We start from the raw sequence: 21,689 nt of genomic DNA, 5'->3' as shown, positions 1-21,689 counted from the left end.
CTTCTGGTGCAAACCGCTCCGGCGCGGGGCTGGCCCACAAAGGTGGGGAGAATTCCCCACCTTTGGGGCGGCGCGACCCCTGAGTGGTTGGCGCCACTCCCCTACTCCGGCACCCTCCGTCATGCCGGGTAGGGGAGAATGCCGCCCCAGGTGTGGTTGCCGCGGTCGCGAACATCAGGCCGCTCGGCCCATCCGGGCGGGAGAATCGCCGGTTGCCGTGAAAAACGGCGAGCGGCGATTCTTCCGAGCGGGGGGTGGGAGAATCGGGGGGTGTCGTGAGTTGCCCGGCCCTCCCGCAATTCTCCCACCCAGCGTGGGGAGCGGAGAATTGCGCCCTAACTGCCAACGCCGGAGTGAAAACCGAAGTGTTTCACTCCGGCGTTGGAGGCCGCTCCTCACCCTCTATTCTCCCACCCCCGGGGGGCTAGGAGTGGCACCGCGTCATTTACATGCGCCGTGCCTTGGCACCGCGTAAAAGCGGCGCCGCGTAAATTATGTCACCCGCGCATGCGCACATTGGCCGGCGCCAACCCGCGCATGCGCAGTTGCCGTCCTCCCCGCAAGAAATGTGGGGGGGGGGGGGGGGGGTAGAATTGCGCCCACGGTATATAGTGTAGAGAAGATGTGTAGAGATATCAGTTCAGTCTATTAGATCAGTTCTGGTAACAGCAGGGAAGAAGCTGCTTTTGTATCTACTGGTGCATGTTCTCAAACTTTGGATTCTCTGATCCCAGCGGCAGCCCCCCCTCGTTCCCAGCAGTGTGGAATGGCTTTACTGGGAAACCTCATTGACAAGCAGCGGGAAGAGAGAACCCCACCGCCAGCCAACGGTGCGCCACCGAGAAACAGGCGGCTGGCGGACCTGAGAATCCAGCCCCTACATCTTTCAATGAGATTATCTAAAGAGACCAAAATTGGACAAAGTACTCCAGCTGAGGTCTCGCAGAGTCCTACACAATTGCAGCAAATTTCTGTATTCTTGTACTCCAACAACATTGGAAGAAAGACCAACATACCATCTTCCTTGCTACTTTCTTGCTGTCCCTGCATGCTATGTTTCCATATTTTGTGTACAAGGATAACCAATTCTCTTTGAACATCAACATTTAATAATTCCTCACCTTTCAGAAATATTGGCTAGAATTCTCCGGCCATTGGGATTCTCTGTTCCCTCCAGCAGCACACCCCCACCTGCAGGTTTACCAGCACCGTGGGGTGTCTTCAATGGGAAATCCCATTGACAGCGGCAGGAGCAGAGAATCCCGTCACCAGCAAACAGCATGCCACCAAGAAACATGCAGCTGGGGGGACCGGAGAATCCAGCCCATTATGTTTCACTGTTCCTCACATTATACTCCCATTGAAATTATATATGATATATTTGCCACCTTATTGCTACTCACTGACTCAACTATAACCTTTTGCGCAGAATCTTGAGGCACGTTTGGGACAATCCTGGAGGGAAAGTCCAAGAAAGTATTGTAGGATTGGGATTCCAACATGATCCTGGGGGCGGCACAGTGGGTAGCACTGCTGCCTCACAGTGCCGAAGGCCCGGGTCCAAGTTTGATTGGATTTTTTCAAGATATTAAGAGTGACAGAAAGGATGTGTGGGAAGAGGGTCATACAGAGTTGAATTTAGGTTTTCATTTTGACATTGTGGTAGAGGTTTATGGTTCTCCTCCCCAAGTGGCAGCTGTTAAGGCAATTGTTCATTTTAGATCTGAGATTGATGGATTTCTGTTAACTGAAGGACAATAAGGGATATGGGCAAAGGCAGGTAAATGAACTCAGCTCACAGATCACCCATAATCTCACTAAATAGCAGAATCGGTTCTGGAAACTAAATGGCCGACTTCACCCATGGCCTAATGAGGCCTGATCTGCCATTTTAACCTCAGATCTGAGGGGGGAAATGTGCCGGGAGCTGGACTGAGGACCAGAAAAGGGTAGTAAGGAGAATTTATTTTAAATATCTAAGTTTTCTTAGGGGCCGGAGCAGCAGGTGTGCCCCTGATGCCCACTGGAAACCCCCTCCTCACCATCAATACTTGCATGTTCTGATAGAGAGATTATCGAGGCATTTTCCTGAACGTGGTTTCTGGGACATTGCTGTGCTCAAACTAACAGCAATACTTCCATATGTTGCAACAAGAACTACACTGTAAACGTGCCTCATTAGCTATAAAGTGTTTTAAAGCATTCAGGGGTCATAATAAAAATCCCTTCTTTCTGTAGCTATGAAGAATTCCGTCAACACACCCCTTCCAGAAGTTCTAGGATGTGATTTAACGGAAAAATTCCTAAGTGTCATTTAGGGCGCAATTGTCTGGATATTTATTGATGGCCACGTTGCTGAGATCGCGGCCTATATTTAACAGCACTTAAAGCTTCTCGCCATGATTGGTTGCCCCGCCGTCTGATTCACCAGATTCCCATCTCTGCAGCTCACCGATAACAATGGGGAGTTGCTTTTAAACGCACCCTCACCACTCACTCCAGTCAACACACACAAGCATGGTCCCACGCAGATCTACTCCTCACTTTGGGGATGCCGGCCTTGTAAGACTTCTGGACACCGTGGAGACAAGACGGGTCATCCTGCTCCCACCAAAGGATTTGATCAGCCAGCAGCAAGGCCACCAAATCCCCTGGGAAGCAGTGGCAGTGTCAGCAATGCGGGCAGCCTGACCAGGAGGACCACCGTAAAATGTCGGAAGACGACCAATGACCTCCATCGAGCTGCAAAGGTAGGTTATCACCTCTCTCCCGGCATCAATTCTGCCTGCCACCCCTTAAATTCCCAACCCACCCCCCGACAAATCAGTGAGTGACACCTCGCACCCTCCCCATATCCAATCTTCATACCTATTCCTCAGCACCCCCTAGCACCCACCAGCACAACTACATGTCTAGTTGCGGTGCTCACATATGCCATCTGGCGTTCAGGGAGTGTAACCCATTCCTGTTAATGAAGGGCACTGATAACCCAGTGCATGCAAGGTGACATGCGTGCCATCAATTACCCCCTGGACCTGGGGCATTCCGATGATGGTGAAGCATCCTGCAGCCCAGACATCTTGGTGGGCTTGGTCCAGATTAAAGTTGATATTATCAGCTGCCTGAGGAGGGTACAAGACCTCACAAATGCACTTGTGGGCAGTAGCTTGTGAAATGCTGCACAAGTCCCCGATCGAGCCCTGGAAAGAACGGATTGCGTAGAGATTCAGAGCTGCGGTAACTGTAACTGCCACCGATAGCAAGCGTCCTCCTCCTCCACAGACTGCCAAGTCCACGAGGATCTGGAACAGGTGCCGCACTGTCTCTTTGTTGAGACAGAGTCTCCTGCGGCACATGCTGCCTAGTCATCTCCTCGAAATACCAATGATGCCTATAAATCTTGCTGGCATCCCCCTCTGGGTTCCTCCTCGGCCTGATGGGCAGCCAGGTCTTCAGAGTGTGCACCTCCCCCCGCCCCCATACACGGGGTGCTGCCTCCAGCCGGCATCCACGCTGGTGCCTTCGCTGGCATATGGCTGCTTCGGCTGCTACCAGTACCGCGAGGGCAACCTCTGCAGGATCGACACCACCACCCAATGAATTGGAGAAGGAAACAGACTGAAAATCAGTACGGGCTTCCACCCCAGACCCTCAAATCCTCCAAACTTCTCCCACCCTTACGTGTCCCGCTTTTGCACTGGCATAGTGCAAAAACAGGCCCCACATGACCAGGGTTTTGTGAAGAAGAATGGATCTGGAAATGTGTCGACTGTGAAAATTATATTTGTGGAAATTGGGTAAAGTAATGCCGGTGTTTGATGAGACTTGGTGCTAAAGCTTTAGAGAAGTGAAGATGGAATTTGATTTGAAGAAGTTCAACGTTTTGAAGGATATTGTGGCTGAAATGAATGCGATACGTGCTGAATGGGCTGACTGAGAAATGTGTGAAATATGTCTTTGTATCTGCTATGTGTAATTTATCGGTCATATTATTGCAATTTTCCTGTTAATTCATGTTTAATTTACGTTGATTTTGGTGTGATTGCTAATACAAGTGAAGTCTTGTATATTGGTCTTAGTTGGATTGTTTGTAGTTTGTTTCCACAAGGGTCATAACAGTATTTCCATGACGTTGCTGCTCTTATCCTTCTCCATGGGGGTTGCAGAGGAGGGAGGCACAACTTTCGAGACATAACATCTCACCCATTGCTGCAAAGCAAAATGACTGAAGAAGAGAACAATATCCCTAGAATCCCAGCGCTAAGGGGAAATTGACTAACTCTTACAGCGCAATTTAACCTCAGGCAGCCGTCCTATACCTTAGAGATGACAAAGATAAAGAGGTCAGTGAATAGCTCTAGAACGGGTGCAACTACGTTTTTTATAGGTTTTTTGGTGATATTTAATGAAATATTTATGTGGGGCTTTGGGGCATACAATCAAGATCTGCCCCGGGCATCACCAGACCTCTGCACACCACTGTTTGTGCTTCAAACCGGATTGCCTTCTGGGCTTATATGTCCACCTGAGCCCGGTGTCAAAGGACCCAGGTATCTTAGAAAAAATTGTCCTTCTTTCCAGCTACAGAAAAAAGGAAACAGCAACAGCAGCCTCCAGGCATCTGCAGCCATTAGCAGCAAACACAATCTGCAGCTGTGAAGCCTCTCACAGCTAACAAGGCCAATTCCATAAAAGCAATAGACTTCATCTGTGAAGCTAGAGGCTGCTCACAGTGACCTACAGCATAGATCCAAGAGTCGGGCTCTGTCTGGAAGTGTTTGATAGGACAGCCAAGTAACTGCTGTACTTGCCCCTGTTATAGATATTCACAATATTTTTATAATAACCTTTATTAAGTAGGCTTAAATTAATACTGCAATGTGGTTACTGTAAAAATTGACACACACCGGCGCCTGTTCGGGTTCACTGAGGGAGAATTCAGAATGTCCAATTCTCCTAACAAGCACGTCTTTCGGGACTTGTGGGAGGAAACTGGAGCACCCAGAGGAAACCCAAGTAGACATGGGGGGAACTTGCAGACTCTGCACAGACACTAACCCAAGCCAGGAATCAAACCCAGGTCCCTAGTGCTGTGAAGCAAGTGCTAACCACTGTGCTACCATGCCGCCCATAAAGCTGGCTTGAAGGCGTCACAGACAAAAAGCCCCACAACATGCCCCCACCCCATTGGCCCAGGGCTACCCTCAACCTTGAAAGCTTCAGCCCCCCAACCAAGCCCAAACCTCCTAAGGAGTCTCCCAATCCCCCCAGTGCTCTTGAGCTGCATCCCAGAAAATGGATGTGGCTGCTCCCCTCCTCAGTTCCACTCAGCAGCCATTGTGCCAACTTCATGTTTTTGAAAGGAGTATTAAATTACGCCCATGTGATTTCTCGCTGGAGAGACGGCTTAATTCCCAGGAAGCCGTTACATTCGACTTCAATCTCACTAATGAGATGGCGATTTATGCAAATTTGAGTCAATGATGTCCTCGCCATATTTGTGCGAGATCAGGAGTGGGCCGGTTAGATAGCAGACTGGTTCACACCCAGCGCAAGTCTCGGTTTTGGCCTTTCTCACTATGTATTCGGCACGCCCAGATTCACGCCGGTTACAACGCAGTGGTTAAATAACACTCCAAGTTATTGAGTCAATAATATTGCAAAAGAAAAGTAGTGAAAAAACATATGACTAATTACTTCTTCCTCAAATTTCAGCAAATCCACTGAGTAATAAAGATGATGCAGACTTGATGGTGCTGTGGCTCGATTTATTTTGCACCTACCAGTACAACAGTGGAAAAATCACACTTTGCATGGCAATATGCTTCTGTGTTGGCTGTTAGACTTTTACTGTGTCTTCCAAACTTCTTCCTAACATCAGTCAGACATTGACCTGCTCGTCCATTGCTATTTAGATGGCAGAAAAACCTTTTATCTGGACACAAATTCAAAAGTTCAGTCGTCTTGAAATTAATATCTTTGAATAGTAGAAATGCTTGAAATATTCATATGAATTGCACGTGAACTGAGGTTCTAGCCTGTGGGAAATAAATGAGCTGATACCTCCTTTAAAAGACTTGAGAACAACACAAAGATTTCGGCATTCTCAAAGACTGCGAAAGTTGGAGAGCCATGAAAACCGATGTTGCAAAGCATGGCACCTGAAGAAGAATACCTCCTTCAAAATAGCAGACAAATACATTTCAGAGGAGTGAATTAAAGCGTCCCATGCTAATATTGTACAGCAAGACTTTGTCCCATTGGATGCAACCATTAACAGTGCTGCAGGACTGTTATCTGTTATTCCTGTGCTATGTCACGAAATGCCGTAAACTCCTAAATGAGCATTGCTATCATTCTCAAGGTAAAACATACAACATTGTGGAATTAGGTGCATACTTTCCATACACAGTCATGTTGAAGCATATTCGCTAGTTTTATTTTGTCTTAAAAATTGATATTTCCACATTGTACAACCTAAATTCTACTTGCTACGAAATGTCACTTCAACTTTTAGTGAGGTTCTGCTGTAGTCTTCAGTACCTCTCTACTATTGTTTACAATGGTGACTTACAACCCAAACATAATACAATACTAAATAGGTTTGCATTGACAGATTTTCCAATTGCTCGAGAATACCTTCATATTTCTCGCACCTTGATAGAATTTGGTTGTGTGTTAAAGATAATTAAAGTACAATATTACTAAATTACAGGGGATTAATAAATATGTAATGATGAAATGGTCAGATCTGACGTATGTCATTTAAAAACTCCACAGTCATCAATTATGATATAAAAATATCTTGGAAGAGCCTTATCTGGACAGGTTTGTTGCATTTTATTAATCGATTATTTATTTATCATGAAACAATATGTTTATGTGAATGCAGAATCCTTCTGACATTGTCTAAGTTAATAAAGATAAAGGGCCAATTTTAGCTTCATTCATTCACCAAGAAACTGACAAAATTAGGTTCAACACTGGCAAAACATCATACCCCAGCCCGCCAGGGTTTTCTCGCCATAAAACCAGCACTGAATTCACCTGACTAGTTAGATTAAAAATACTCTGAAAGTGTGCGAAATTCTTTTTTTCAAATTTAGAGTACCCAATTCATTTTTTTCCAATTAAGGGGCCAATCCACCTACCCTGCACATCTTTGGGTTGTGGGGGTGAAACCCACAATGTGCAAACTCCACACCGACAGTGACCCAGAGTCGGAATTGAACCTGGGACCTTGGCGCCGCGAGGCAGCAGTACTAACCACTGCTCCACTGTGCTACCTAAGTGTGTGAAATTCTTACGAGAAAAGTAATTAGGACTTTTTTTACTTCATACCATAGTTACTTTTAAAATTTTCCAGTTGAATTTCTAACACAGTCCTCAAAATGCTTGACACTTTCATTTTAAAAAAAATTAAATTAGCAATAATTTGCGGAGGTGTGTATCTTCCTTCGACAGTACTCAACTTAAAGCCTGACACCCACTTTGCCTTATCCACAGTTGAGCCATTCGCTGTGTAAAAGTTTTACCTCAGCTCTCTATTTTAAGACAAAAGCATTGGCAATCCTAGGCATTAAGCAAATGGTGCTTCCATACATTTCCATCAGCCTGTAAATTGCAGGTCTGAACTAAATTTAATTTGACTAAAGGTTGGGAGATAGAATTACATAAACATAGAAATTCCCCATCTCTTGACATTCTGAAACACAGCCTCACAAGAAAGGTGTAATACTCAAATGGTTGCAGATCCATTATTCTCCCAAGAATGGAATCTCGGGCAACCATGAGGATGGTATATGGGCTATGGAGACCACAACTGCAGACTGAACACATTCTGCGACTATAAGGAAAGAGAGAAACCAAAGCAATGTAGAAATGAGAAGGGTAGATTGAAAAGTGTAAGAAACAGGCAGTGAAAGCCCCAAAATTATTTCCTGCTCTACTCTTAGCAGCTGAGCCGAGCCAGGTTAACATATGACAGAAATTAATAATAATAATAATAATCACTTATTGTCACATGTAGGCTTCAATGAAGTTACTGTGAAAAGCCCCTAGTCGCCACATTCCGGCGCCTGTTCGGGGAGGCCGGTACGGGAATTGAACCCGAGCTGTTGGCATTGTTCTGCATTGCAAGCCAGCTGTTTAGCCCACTGTGCGAAACTAGCCCCTATAATTCAATAAACCTCAATATATTATAAATTCAATTAACCTCAATATATTATAACATAGGCATGAGGAAAATTAACCTTTTGTTCTGTGGATACAAAATTGGCAAAATAATAGGAAACAGAGAGTAACAGCCAATGGATATTTTTGATGCTGGAGGTAAATTTGTAGTGGTGTTCCCCAGAGGTCAGTATTGGGACTCTTGCTTTTCCTGATATCTATTAATGATCTGGACCTTGGTGCGCAGGGGACAGTTTCAAAGTATGGAAACTTGGAAGTATTGTAAACTGAAAAGGACAGTGTAGAACTTCAAAAGGACATAGAAAGGCTGGTGGAGTGGGCAGATAGGTGGCAGATGCATTTCAATGCAGAAAAGTGTGAGATGATGTATTTTGGCAGGAAGAACATGGAGAGACAATGTAAAATAAGGGGTAAAATTCTAAAAAGGGGTGCAGGGGAAGAGAGACCTAGGTATATAACTGCATAGATCATTGAAAGTGGCAGGACAGTGGAGAGAACGGTTAATAAAGCATATAGTATTCTGGCCTTCATTAATAGGGGCATAGAGTATAAGCGCAAGGAGGTTATGCTTCACTTGAACACTAGTTAATCCTCAACCGGAGTATTGTGTACAGTTCTGGCGCCACACTGCAGAAAGGATGTGAACGCATTGGAGAGAGTACAGTAGAGGATTACAAGAATGGCTCCAGGACCTTCAGTTAACAGGATAAATTGGAGAGGTTAAGACTGTTGGCCTTGGCGAGAAGGCTGAGAAGAGATTGAGATGTTCAAAATCATGAGGGGACTGCATAGAGTAGATGAGGGGCAATTGTTCCCCCTCATAAAAGGATTAAGAATGAGAGGGCACGGACCTAAGGTGATTCGCAAAAGAAAATGTGATATGAGAAAAAGAACTTTCACACGAGTGGTTTGGGTCTGCAAAGCACTGCCTGAGAGTGTGGTGGAGGCAAGTTCAACTAAGGCATTCAAGTGGGGATTAGGTGATTACTTGAATAGAAACTATATTGCAAGGCTTCAGGGAACAGGCATGGGAATGGTACTAAGCCTTAATGCTCGTTTGGAAAGGCGGTGCATACACAATAGACCAAATGGCGTCCTTTTGTGCTGTAACAATTGTGATCACTATTCAGCGATCCTTGTAGAGTTGCACATCTGTTTTATTAAACAAGGACAGGAACAGGCCCGGCTGTGATGCATCCATAGTCCAATCGCCAGCCAATTGTCTGCTTACCCATATAAAGATGACCAATTGGATGAGGTACGAGACACCACTAGTAGTGCCAAAATTGCCATCCAACCTAAAATAGCCAGCAGAAAATTCGGGGAAAAAATAAAGTAGGAAAAGGGACAAGAAAGACTGAACTTTGATCAATGGGCACAACTAAATAAATGCTAATAACTTAACTGAAAGTGGGCCTGTCATGCCTATATTCCTCTGAAACAAAGATTTCATTGACGCCAGAGCTCTTTTAAAAGAGTTGCTCTGCTGACAATTTGACCAATTTTCTCTCTCCTTGAAACACTAATTGGACCAATTGGCCAATCTTCCTTTGTGAGGTTAGGGCAACTCCTTATGGGAGATGCCACAGCTGAGCCCAATCTTGTTTTGACTGGACATTAATTAACACACATGCACTTTGCATAATAATCACTCAATGGTGATCACTCTTAAATAGCCTGACTAATTTGTGCAATTTGTTGATTTTCTCCTGATCTTCCTTGGGAGATTGGTGCCTTCTGCTTAAACAGATCATACGTAGGTCTCTCATTTCTTTAGTGCAGTTTTAGTAATTCTTGCCTATTGTACATACTCACATTTAATTGGTCCACCGTTGGTGACCATGCCTTCAGTTGTCTAGCCCCAAAGCCCTTGAAATCTCTCCCGAAACATTTTCGCCTCTCTAGCTCTCTTGCTCCTCCTTTAAGACAAGCCTTAAAAATGACCTCTTTGACCAAGTCACATGTTTAATTTCTCCTTATGTGGTTCAGTTTCAAATATTGTTTGATTACGCTCCTGTTAAGCACCTTGGGTTGTCTTCCTATGCTAAAGATGCTCTATAAATTCAAGTTGTTGATGACATTACTGTAAACAAATGTAGCTCAAACCCATTTTACAATTTATTGTTGATGCACCACTGTCAATGAACTCTGTTGATTATTCTTTTGTCTACGATGTACGTACTGTGTATGTTCCCTTGGCCGCAGAAAAATACTTTTCACTGTATTTCGGTACATGTGACAATAAATATCAATCAAATCAAAAACAGCCTAGACTACAAAAATGACTAGTTTAAAATTAAAATGCCACCCTAGTAATTTGAGAGCTGGTAAGAGAACACAAAGTAAAAATATTTACAATTTTATCCAATTTACTCTTTCTACAATCTTAAAAGATATGCATACTAAAACTGAATGAATCAAAGTGTATTTGATTTCCATTTGGATTTGTAAATGCAGACTTTGAGTTAGTTTTGCAATGAAACTCTGATCCTCAAAAAATAGAATTATAGAATCCCTCAGTGCAGAAGGAGGCCAATCGGCCCACCGAGTCTGCACCAACCCTCCGAGAGAGCACTCTGCCTAGGTCCGCTCCCCCCGCCCTATCCCCATAACCTAACCTGCACATCTTTGGACACTAAAGGCCAATTTAGCATGGTCAATCCACATAACCTGCACATCTTTGGACTGTGGGAGGAAACTAGAACACCTGGAGGAAACCCACGCAGACACGGGGAGAATGTGCAAACTCCCCACAGCCACTCAAAGCCAGTATCAAACACAGATCCCTGGCGCTGTGAAGCAGCAATGTTAACCACTGTGTCACCATGCCATCAAATAGTTGATGGTTTTCCGATTTTTGCCTTAAAACTTAAATTACTTTAAAACGCACGTCATTTCTACTATAAACCGGATAAGTGTGAGGTGATGCACTTAGGCAGGACAAACAAGGCAAGGGAATACATGATGAACGGCAGGGCCATGGGAAGCACCGAGGATCAGACGGACCTTGGTGTGCATGTACACTGGTCCCTTAAGGTAGCAAGGCAGGTGGATAAAAAGGTTAAGAAGGCATATGGTATACTTGCCTTTATTAGCCGAGGCATAGAGTTTACGAGCAGGGAGGTTAAGCTGGAACTGTATAAAATGTTGGCTACGCTATAGCGAGAGTACTGTGTGCAGTTCTGGAATTCACAATATAGAAGGGATGCAATAACGTTGGAAAGTTGCACAGGAGATTTACCAGGATGTTGCCTGGGCTGCTGAGTTTTAGTTATGAAGAGAGATTGGTAGACTGGGGTTGTTTTCGCTAGAGCAGAGGAGACTGAGGGGGGGGGGGGGGGGGGGGGGGGGGGCATGACTGAAATATAAAAATATCATGAGCGGCATTGATAGGGTGGACAGGAAGAAACTTTCCCCCTTGCTGCAGGGATCAAATACCTGGAGGCATAGATTTAAGGTAAGGGGGAGGAGGTTTAGAGGGGATATGAGGAAAACATTTTCACCCAGAGAGTGGTGGGAGTCTGGAACTCACTGCCTGAAAGTGTGGTGGAGGCAGAGACTCTCATAGCATGTAAGAAGTGGTTACATGTGCACCTACGATGTGAAGGCAAACAAGGTGCTGGAAAATGGGACTGGAATAGTTTGGTGGTTGTTTTTGACTGACGCAGAAGTGATGGACCTCTACGACTCTATGACTCCAAACATGCATTTAAATTGGTTAGCAATTACTTTTACTATTTTTGATCATAAATCTATTTCAATCCTAACTTTTTCCTGAGGTGGACTATTCTGATAAACGATTCCAACTCAACTGCCACAGCAAATAAATATTATAGATTAATTCTCCAAGTGCCATCCATCCATCAATCAATTAGAAGGAACACATATACAAAACTAAATCTGGCGTAACTACTGCACAGTAACAAAACAGCTTGTTTCAGGTGGGCTGCATGGTATGAAACACAAAGATTTCTGTCAATTTCAGTGCAAGTTGCATGTTTCAACAAGTCCGAATAAAAATGTACACTTATAACAGAAGCAATGCCGGTGATAGAAAATACAAAAGGATGTATTAGCAAAGTATTTTGAAAATGATTACCTGTCTGGTATTTAAATCCAGATTAATTTTAAGAAAAAAGTTTGAAAATGTTATGGATTTGTTTTTTTTGGGGGGGGGGGGGGGGGGGGGCAATGCAGAATGTGACACATAAAGGGATAGCTTCAGGCAAGGCAGCTAGAATGAAGCTTACAGAAGAAAGTGGCAAACGTTCTTTCGATGTTCAACAGGAACAAGACCCTACAAAATGTCAACAGTCTACGGATTGTTGTAGCATAATGAGTGCTGATGATCACTGGGCGTTGTTTTGTTCTGTACACCATTTTTCACGATAATCTTTCCTTTCCAACGGTTCTGTCCATAGTGACTACAGGGCTTGAAATAGTTTATTATGGTAGCTATGTGGGCAATGAGGGAAGGAAGTATGAGCGAAGGTATGAGATAAGGAAAGCAACAATTGAAATTCATTTGAACCATCAGCGTGCTTTCAAATGAATAGAAAAAAGATACACTTTAATTAATGAAACTACAGGACACTTGTGTATTCTAGGGGAGAATTAAATTCACAGTTTTTCTGTTTTACCAGTTTGCGATTGGGTCATCCTGTATCTTTTTTGTAAAATTTAAATTACCCAATTCTTTTTTGACCCAGTTAAGGGGCAATTTAGTGCGGCCAATCCACCTACCCTGCACATCTTTGGGTTGTGGGGATGAGACCCACGCAGACAGGGGGAGAATATGCAAACTCCACACAGAAAGTGACCCGGGGCCGGGATCGAACCTGGGTCCTTGCCGCTGTGAGGCAGCAGTGCTAACCATTGCGCCACCGTGCCTAGTGGGGGTCATCCTGTCCCACAGGTCAATTGTAATAGTTTATTTCCTCATTTCTCAGAGGGCTGAAAAGACTTCCTAATGGGTAGTTGAGTAAATGTTTATAATCAATTAAATAGCTAATCATTATTAATTCCAAATAAAGGGGCAGGGTAGGGCGAGGCGGAAAGGTGCATTTGGAACACAAAATTAAAAATAATATACTAAAAATAATATACATTCAAATCTGACAGAAATTAAACTAAAATGTTTTCTCTCATCAATTGCCACACTTCCTCATTTTAAGCTTTAAACTTGCTTAACCTGACAGTTTATAAAAAAACACATCATACAGTAGGGGTTGGTTTAGCACACTGGGCTAAATCGCTGGCTTTTAAAGCAGACCCAGGCAGGCCAGCAGCACCGTTCAATTCCCGTACCGGCCTCCCCAAACAGGCGCCGGAATGTGGTGACTAGGGGCTTTTCACAGTAACTTCATTGAAGCCTATTCGTGACAATAAGCGATTTTCATTTCATTTCATTGCGTTCCTTCAGGGAGAAACAGCACAGTACAATCTGCTGCAATGTTTCATCCCACTGTTAAAAGCATTTGTGGGATTTGAACAAATCGAGCTCTGCCAACGTCTGCAGTTTTTGATACTAAAATTATTTTGATGGTGCTGGAATGTTTTTATTTGATGTGAAGTCAACACTTTTTTTTAAACAATGAGAAGTGAATCTCTAGCCTACTTTCAAAATTCATATTCACGATTGTGTAATGTATTCATATCATTGGATAAGATACCAGGGGCCAGCCAGCAGCCAAGACTCACTGTCGCTGGGGATAAACAAACCCTTCAAAATAGGCTGGGAGAAAAAAAATCGGAGCATACTATCCACAATCTGAGAAAAAAAGTTACTATTGTAGTCCAGAAAGTGCTTTGGTGTGCAATGATTCACCAAGTTACTAAATCCTACCTATAGTCTGTAACTTAACCTGCAAAATTTTGTTTCCTCTCACTCTCCCTGCCTCCCTACCCCAGGCAGCAATGGTCATTTTTAGGGTTTTGTGGCATTGCTTATTCACTGTGATTTACAATGTGATTTATTTTGACACATTTCAAACGGCATAGATCTAAAAGCAGCTTTGTGGGTGCATTTTACCGAATTGCCCTTCACCTACTGGGGGTTTGAGCACAGAGTTCGGGTCAGTCCTGAAGGGTTTAGTTTTAATGGCAGTTTAAATGGTCAGATGGTCAGCTTAAACAGTAAAACCCTGTGAGGAAAATCCTGCCGGGTCCACAACATCAACCACAGAATCTTTACCGTGCAAAAGGAGGCCATTTGGGCCAGCGAGTCTGCACTTGCTTCGCAGAAAGAGCACTCCACCTAGTCCCACTCCCCTGCCTTATTCCCGTGAACTTGCACATTCTTTCCTTTCGGATATCAATCCAATTCACTTTTAAATACTTTTCACTGCATACTCAAACTCCAAATTCAACAGCACTGGCACACGCACAAGGGGCCAACTGATCTCCCAGCCAGTGTGCTGTACAATTCAGTCATTGTGTGCTCGGAGAGGATAAAGTTCCACGTCAAGAAGACAGATTGATCACATTTGCACTCCTGTTTAAATTGGTTTGCAATCTGTCCTTTTCAGATCACAAAGCTCACTAATAATAATCATCTTTATTATTGTCAGAAGTAGGCTTACATTAACACTGCAATGAAGTTGCTGTGAAAATCCTCTAGTCGCCACATCCAGGGAGGGAGAATTCAGAATGTCCAATTCACCTAACAAGCACGTTTCGGGCCTTGTGGGGAAAAACCGGAGCACCGGGAGGTAACCTATAGAAGACACTAGAACGTGAAGACTCCGTACAGACAGTGACCCAAACTGGAATCGAACCCTGGCGCTGTGAAGCAACAGTGCTAACACTGCTAACTACCATGTTCCCGCAGTGCGGACAGAGGCAGGTCCCTAGCTTCTTACCCGCTCCTCCAGCGCGGAGGCTTTCAGAATAACAAATTTGTCAGTGTATGAAACTCAAACAAGGCGCCTGAATCAACATGTTGATGGAGACCTATGCAAGGAGTCCCCCACCCAGGTTGAAAAGAGAAAGTTCTGGGAGTAATACTCAGCCGGCATTTTCTGTTTTTATGTCAGATTTTTCCAGCACCCGCTGGAATTAGCTTCTGCATTGACCTGCGTTTCCTGTCTCGGATACCAATGCCGTTTCTCACTGTGCAATAATATTTTCAGCATTGTCTGTTTAGTTTGGACTTTCCAACACTGCATCTCTTGCGATGCGATCTCTGCTCAGACCCAAACTGCTGCAGGTTGCACACGAGGGAGGTCTCCCGTGCACAGAAATGGCCAAATATCCCACGGCAAGAATAAACAAAAAAAACCTTGGGCTATGTTTTCAAACACATTTGAATGGCAGCAGTTCTAAGGGATAACTTTGAAAAGACGCAGCAACAACAAATTTAAAAAAAACTCCGGTCCCGACAGCCAGAGGTAACTTCCCTAACGGGACCACGGAGCAAGTTGAGTTCGGGACGATGAGAAACACGCCGCTCAACCATCATTTAAAATGGGCAACCCGCCAGCGGATTCCTCTTGAAGAGGAAAAATCAACACCAATTCTCCAGAGAATCTTGCTGCATTAAAAGTTGCCACGCATGTGATCCCCTCTGCGATTCTGGGAAAGCACTGGGTGGTGGGAGAGTGAGTTGACAGGTATTCCCACCCGCAGTGGGAATCTTCTCCAGAGTGAGTATCCAGGGAGAATGTGTGTGTGAGAGAGAGAGAGCCCGGGGGCTCCTGACTGACAGCGCGGGTACTTACAGGACACATAGACAGTAAACCCCGGGCAGAGACTCGCTGTCCCTGATCAGGTAGCTGCCGTCTTTGCCGTTTCTGCACAGCAGCGTCTCCCCCCGTTCCCGGTTGATCTTCCCGTGGTAAATCGGATGGTCCATCCCCGTCCCTCTTCTCGAAGCGCCGCGGTGACTGGGTTCGGCTCGAGTTTTGCGAGGCCTCCCCCTCCCGGAGACCAACGCGAAAGCTCAAGGGTTTTATTTTCAAGCTTTTTTTTAGTTCACACCTCACAACAACCAGTGACGTTGATCGCGCGCGTAAGTGAGACGAATCACGACCAGAATCTCCTAAAACACCGAGAGATGGGGGGGGGGGGGGGGGGGGGGGAGCTTGCCCCCATTGCCCCCACCTAACACACTGTTCCCCACATTCCTCCATCCTCCTGCACAGCCTCTCCATTGTCTGGGGGGGGGGGGGGGGGAACTTCCCTCACCTGTTCCACTCTTACCCAATATTATTGCACAGTGAGAAACGTAGAAACATAGAATTTACAGTGCAGAAGGAGGCCAATCAGCCCATCGAGTCTGCACCGGCCCTTGGAAAGAGCACCCTACTCAATCCCCCGCCTCCACCCCATCCCCGCAACCCAGTAACCCCACTTAACCTTTTTGGACACTAAGGGCAATTTATCATGGCCAATCCACCTAACCTACACATCTTTGGACTGTGGGAGGAAACCGGAGCACCCGGAGGAAACCCATGTAGACACGGGGAGAACGTGCAGACTCCGCACAGACAGTGGCCCAAGCCGGGAATCAAACCTGGGACCCTGGAGCTGTGAAGCAACAGGGTTAACCACTGAGCTACCGTGCTGCCCTCTTAAGACTGTAAGAAGTCTGACAACTCCAGGTTACAGTCCAACCGGTTTGTTTCGAATCACTGGCTTTTGGAGCGCAGCTCCTTTATCAGGTGAATATATTATTGTAGCCAGAGAATTGCCTGCTCTGGCTCTCCTCCTTGCTCTCGCACCATTATTCCAACAAACAATCCTTGCCACAGCACCGCACCCACCCCATCCCTCCTGATTCTCATCTACATGTCAGTGACAGGATGGGGCCCTTGGGAAATGGTCCAGCTGAGCAGCAGGGGTTAGCCAGGCCAGGGGGTGGGCAGGTGGGGTGTCCAGATTGCCAGGGGGATTGGGCAGGCCTGAAAGTTGGAGGGAAGTTCTAATGTTGCCAACAGGTCTGGGGTTGGGCGGTGGAGGGGAGCGCAGACATGGTGGGGTATGTTGAAGGTGGGGGCGGTAAGATGTTTGGCAGAATCCTGAGACAGGATGGACTGGCAGGCAGGAATCTCAGATGGGGGTGTAGCAGACTAGCCTCAGGAATAGAGGCAGAACGCATAGGGTGTGGGGCGAAAGGCCCTGGGATGGTGATTCGGACAGACCCGGTAGAGGAGGGAGTTGCAGCGAAGAAGGGGGTTGGAGGGCTATTCCAGAAGAACCAGAGAGGGGATACAACATGCTCAGATAAGGCGTCCAGAAGTGCAAGGGCGGGGATCCAGCAGTCCGCAGGAGGTGCTTCTGGCTGCCTGGAGTGGGAGGGGTGCCAGGAGGCATGAACCTCTGGAGGGGGTCCAGTAGAGCTCGTCAACTTTCACCTAAAAATACACTGAAAAGTTAAATATAGAGGCAGTGATACATTGAAACAGTAGAAGGAAGGCTGAGATAAAGGCACCTGGATGACCAGAAGTTTATCTCAGGAGGAAAGAGATATAGTAGAGTATTGACATCAAGGCAGCATTTGGCCAAGTATGGCATCTAGGAGCCCCATCTAAACTGGAGCCAATGAAAATCAGGGGGGAAACTCTCCGCTGGTTGGAGTTATACCTGGCACAAAGGAAGATGGTTGTGGTGGTTGGAGGTCAATCATCTCAGCTCCAGGACACCATTGCAGGAGTTCCCCAGGGTAGTGTCCTAGGTCTAACCATCTTCAGCTGCTTCATGAATCACCTCCCTTCCATCATAAGGTCAGACTTGGGGATGTTTGAGGATGACTGCACAATGTTCAGCGCAATTCGCGACTCCTCAGATAATGAAGCAGTTCATGTCCAAATGCAGCAAGATCTGAATAATATCCAGGCTTGGGCTGATGAGTGGCAAGTTATATTCATGCCACACAAGTGCCAGGCAATGACCATCTCCTACGAGAGAGGATCTAACCACCGCCCCTTGACATTCAATAGCATTACTGTAGCTGTATCCCCACAATCAACATCCTGGGGGTTACCGTTGATCAGAAACTGAACTGAACTAGCCATATTAATACTGTGGCTGCCAGAATAGGTCAAAGGCTAGGATTCCTACAGTGAGGAACTCACCTCCTGACCCGTAAAGCCTGTCCACCATCTAGAAGGCACAAGTCAGGAGTGTAATGGGAAACTCTCCACTTGCCTGGATGAGTACAGCTCCAACACTCAAGAAGCTCGACACCATCTAGGTTAAAGCAGCCCACTTGATTGTTCCCCCTTCCACAAACACTCAAACCCTCCACCATTGACAAATAGTGGCAGCCATGTGTACCATCTACAAGATGTACTGCAGTAATTCGCCAACATTCCTTGGACAGCACCTTCCAAATCCACGACCACTACCATTAGAAGGACAAGAGTAGCGGATACCTGGGAGGCCCACCACCTGGAGGTTCTCCTCCAAGTCACTCACCACCCTGACTTGGAAATATATCGGCATTCATTCACTGTCACTGGGGCAACAAAGTGCATTTTGCTTTGCTAAGAATCTGTTACACACTTTTTAAAAAAGTATTTTTATTAAAATGTTAACATTTTTACATTTAATACACATAACATTACAAAACAAAATAAACCCAACACCAACCCCTGAACCCGCACCACCCTCCCCCCCCGCCCCCCCCCAAACCCCAACCAACCTCCCCACCTCCCAACCCCCTCAGCAGTTCATGGTAACCAGCTACCTGAAATGTAGTGTAAAGAAACATCTTTATGGAACCTCTCACACTTCTCTTAAAGCAAATTCCACTGTTGCTAATGCAAGATCACCATTAAATCCCCCAGCCACACGAGTCACAGGGTGGAGAAGCTGACCTCCACCCCAACAGGACCCTCCTGCGAGTGATCAACGAGGCGAAGGCTAAAACATCTGCTCCCACTCCAGTCTGCAACTCCAGCAAGTCTGACAGCTCAAATATAGACCCTAGGGGACTGGGCTGTCAATCCACATGCAAGATCGCCGACATACGGTTCCAAACTGTCACGCTCTGCAGCCTTGCAGATAATGATATACAGATAGGCAGCTAATGAACACAGAACAGGACATGACCAATGAGCAGGCAGGTCACTCAGGGATGGTATCTCACTATAAAAGGCACGAGGCACTTACACTCCGCCTCTTTCCACTGATGAACATCTACAGAGTGAGTCAGGGTGTATTTACAATATCACTCCTCCAGCACGTGGCTAAGAGCTAGTCTGGTTCAGTCAGGCAGAGTAACCACACTTAGGTTAGCAGAGAGTCAAACTCATCGAGAACTGTGCGACTGGTTCAATAAATCAGATTGAACTAACTTCAAGGTCTGGAGTATCTTTTGGTTAAAGCTGCATCCAGTTGCAGCCTATGTTATTCCAGAGTACATAACACATCACAAACTATCTATTTCAGGCAGGACCAGAACACGTGTACTTGATTGGTTGGGCCCCTCCCACACCGCTCACAAATATCCCCCCCCCCCCAACAGCCAACCCATCCTAAGCTTTGTCAGGTGAGCTCTGTGTACTACCTTTAGCTGTACCAACCCCAGCCTCGCACACGAGGTTGAGACATTCACCCTCTGCAGCGCCTCAAACCACAACCCCTCCTCCAGGACCATCCCCAGCTGCACCTTCCACTTTGCCTTCACCCCTCCAGAGTCACTTTAGCCTCCTCCAAAATCCTCCCATAGACCACTGAGACAATTCCCCCCCCCCCCCCCCCCCCCCCCCCCCCTCCAACCACATCACCGACAACATCCCCTCCAGCAATGAGGAGAGCGGTGCCACCGTAAAGTTCTGAAAAACCTTCTTTGTTAAAACCCGCCCACCGGCATGTACCTGAAACCCTCCCCAGGTGGGACGCCAAACTTCTCAAACTTTGCCAAACTGTCAAAATTTAGCTCCAACTCCATCGACAGGTTTGCTGACGACATGACCATAGTGGGTCGGATCTTGAACAACGAAGAGTCAGAATACAGGAGGAAGATAGAGAACCTAGTGGAATGGTGTAACAACTACAATCTCTCCCTCAATGTCAGCAAAACTAAAGAGCTGCTCATTGACTTCAGGAAGCAGAGTATCGTACACATCCCTGTCAGCATCAAGGGAGCCAAGGTGGAGATGGTTGACAGCTTCCATTTCCTAGGTGTGCACATCACCAAAAAGCTGTCCTGGTCCACCCATGTTAACACTACAACCAAGGAAGCACAATAGCGCCCATACTTCCTCAGGAAATAAAGGAAATTTGGCATGTCCGCATTGGCTCTTACCAACTTTTGCAGGTGCACCATAGAAAGCATGCTATCTGGCTGCATCACAGCCTGGTATGGCAATTGCTTGGCCCAAGACTGTAAGAAACTACAGAGAGTCATGAACAACTGCCCAGTCCATCAAACAAACCCGCCTCCCATCCATTGACTCTGTCTACACCTCCTGCTGCCTTGGGAAAGCGGGCAGCATAATCAAAGACCCCTCCCACCCGGCTTACTCACTCTTCCAACTTCTTCCATCGGGCAGGAGATACAAAAGTCTGAGAGCGCTCACGAACAGATTCAAAAACAGCTTCTTCCGCGCTGTTACCTGACTCATAAATGACCCTCTTCTGCACTTATGGACTGATCTGATCTCTTCACACATCTTCACCCAATGCCTGTGTCTATGTATTTACATTGTGTATTTTTTGTGTTTGCCCTATTATGTATTTTCTTTTCATGTGCGGAATGATCTGTTTGAGCTGTGCGCAGAACAATACTTTTAATTGTACCTCAGTACATGTGACAATAAACCAATACAATACAATCTAATTCCCCCAACTCCTCCAAAGCTACAAACCGCCCTTCCAAAAACATGTCCTTCATTTCCATCGCCCCTCGATCCTCCCATCCCCGAAACCTTCGCATCCATCCTCCCTGGCTCAAACCCATGTTTCCTTCGCATCGGCATCAAATTAGACCACACCTCCAACCGAAAGCGCTGCCGAAAATTGCCCCCATATTTTCAGCACAGCCACCATCACAGGTCTGCCCGAGACCTTCCCTGGGGCAAATGGGAGCGGTGACATTGCAATGCTTGCAACCCCGACTGCTGGCAAGAGCCTGCCTCCATCCTCACCCACAAAGGCTCCATCACCTTGCTCCAACCCCATACCTTTTCCGTGTTTGCTGCCCAATAATAGCAGGTTCAGAAGGGCCAAACCCCCCGACTACTGTACTCTCTAATGCACCGTCCTCCTAAATCCATGCCACCTTAACTGCCCACACAGATGGCAAAACCAACCTATCCACCCCCATAAAAAAACGATTTTGGCAAAAAGAGCGGTAAGCACCGAAATAAAAATAAAAACCGCGGCAAAATATTCATCTTAACCACTTGCACCCAACCTACCAACGAAAGGGGAATGCTGTCCCACCTCGATAGATCCACCTTGATCCTGCCCACCAGATTCATAAAGCTCAACTTACAAAGTCGGGCCCAATCCTGAGTCACCTGCACTCCCAAATACCTAAAGTGGTTGTT

The 21,689-nt window shown here is 46.0% G+C and overlaps 1 protein-coding gene across 1 annotated transcript in view; it reads right to left on the bottom strand.

Moving 5' to 3' along the window:
• Positions 1–16,169, bottom strand: part of sh2d1aa (SH2 domain containing 1A duplicate a) — a 58,993-nt gene extending 42,824 nt beyond the window's left edge. Inside the window, exon 1 of the mRNA XM_038775651.1 lies at positions 15,912–16,169. Within this exon, the coding sequence (XP_038631579.1) occupies positions 15,912–16,045 (134 nt within the window). The 5' untranslated portion in view covers positions 16,046–16,169. The remainder of the gene's footprint in view (positions 1–15,911) is intronic.
• Positions 16,170–21,689: the final 5,520 nt, after the last annotated feature.

This window comes from Scyliorhinus canicula, chromosome 17 (assembly GCF_902713615.1).
Source record: "Scyliorhinus canicula chromosome 17, sScyCan1.1, whole genome shotgun sequence".
Taxonomy (NCBI): domain Eukaryota; kingdom Metazoa; phylum Chordata; class Chondrichthyes; order Carcharhiniformes; family Scyliorhinidae; genus Scyliorhinus; species Scyliorhinus canicula.
This window is presented reverse-complemented; position numbering and strand designations above follow the sequence as displayed.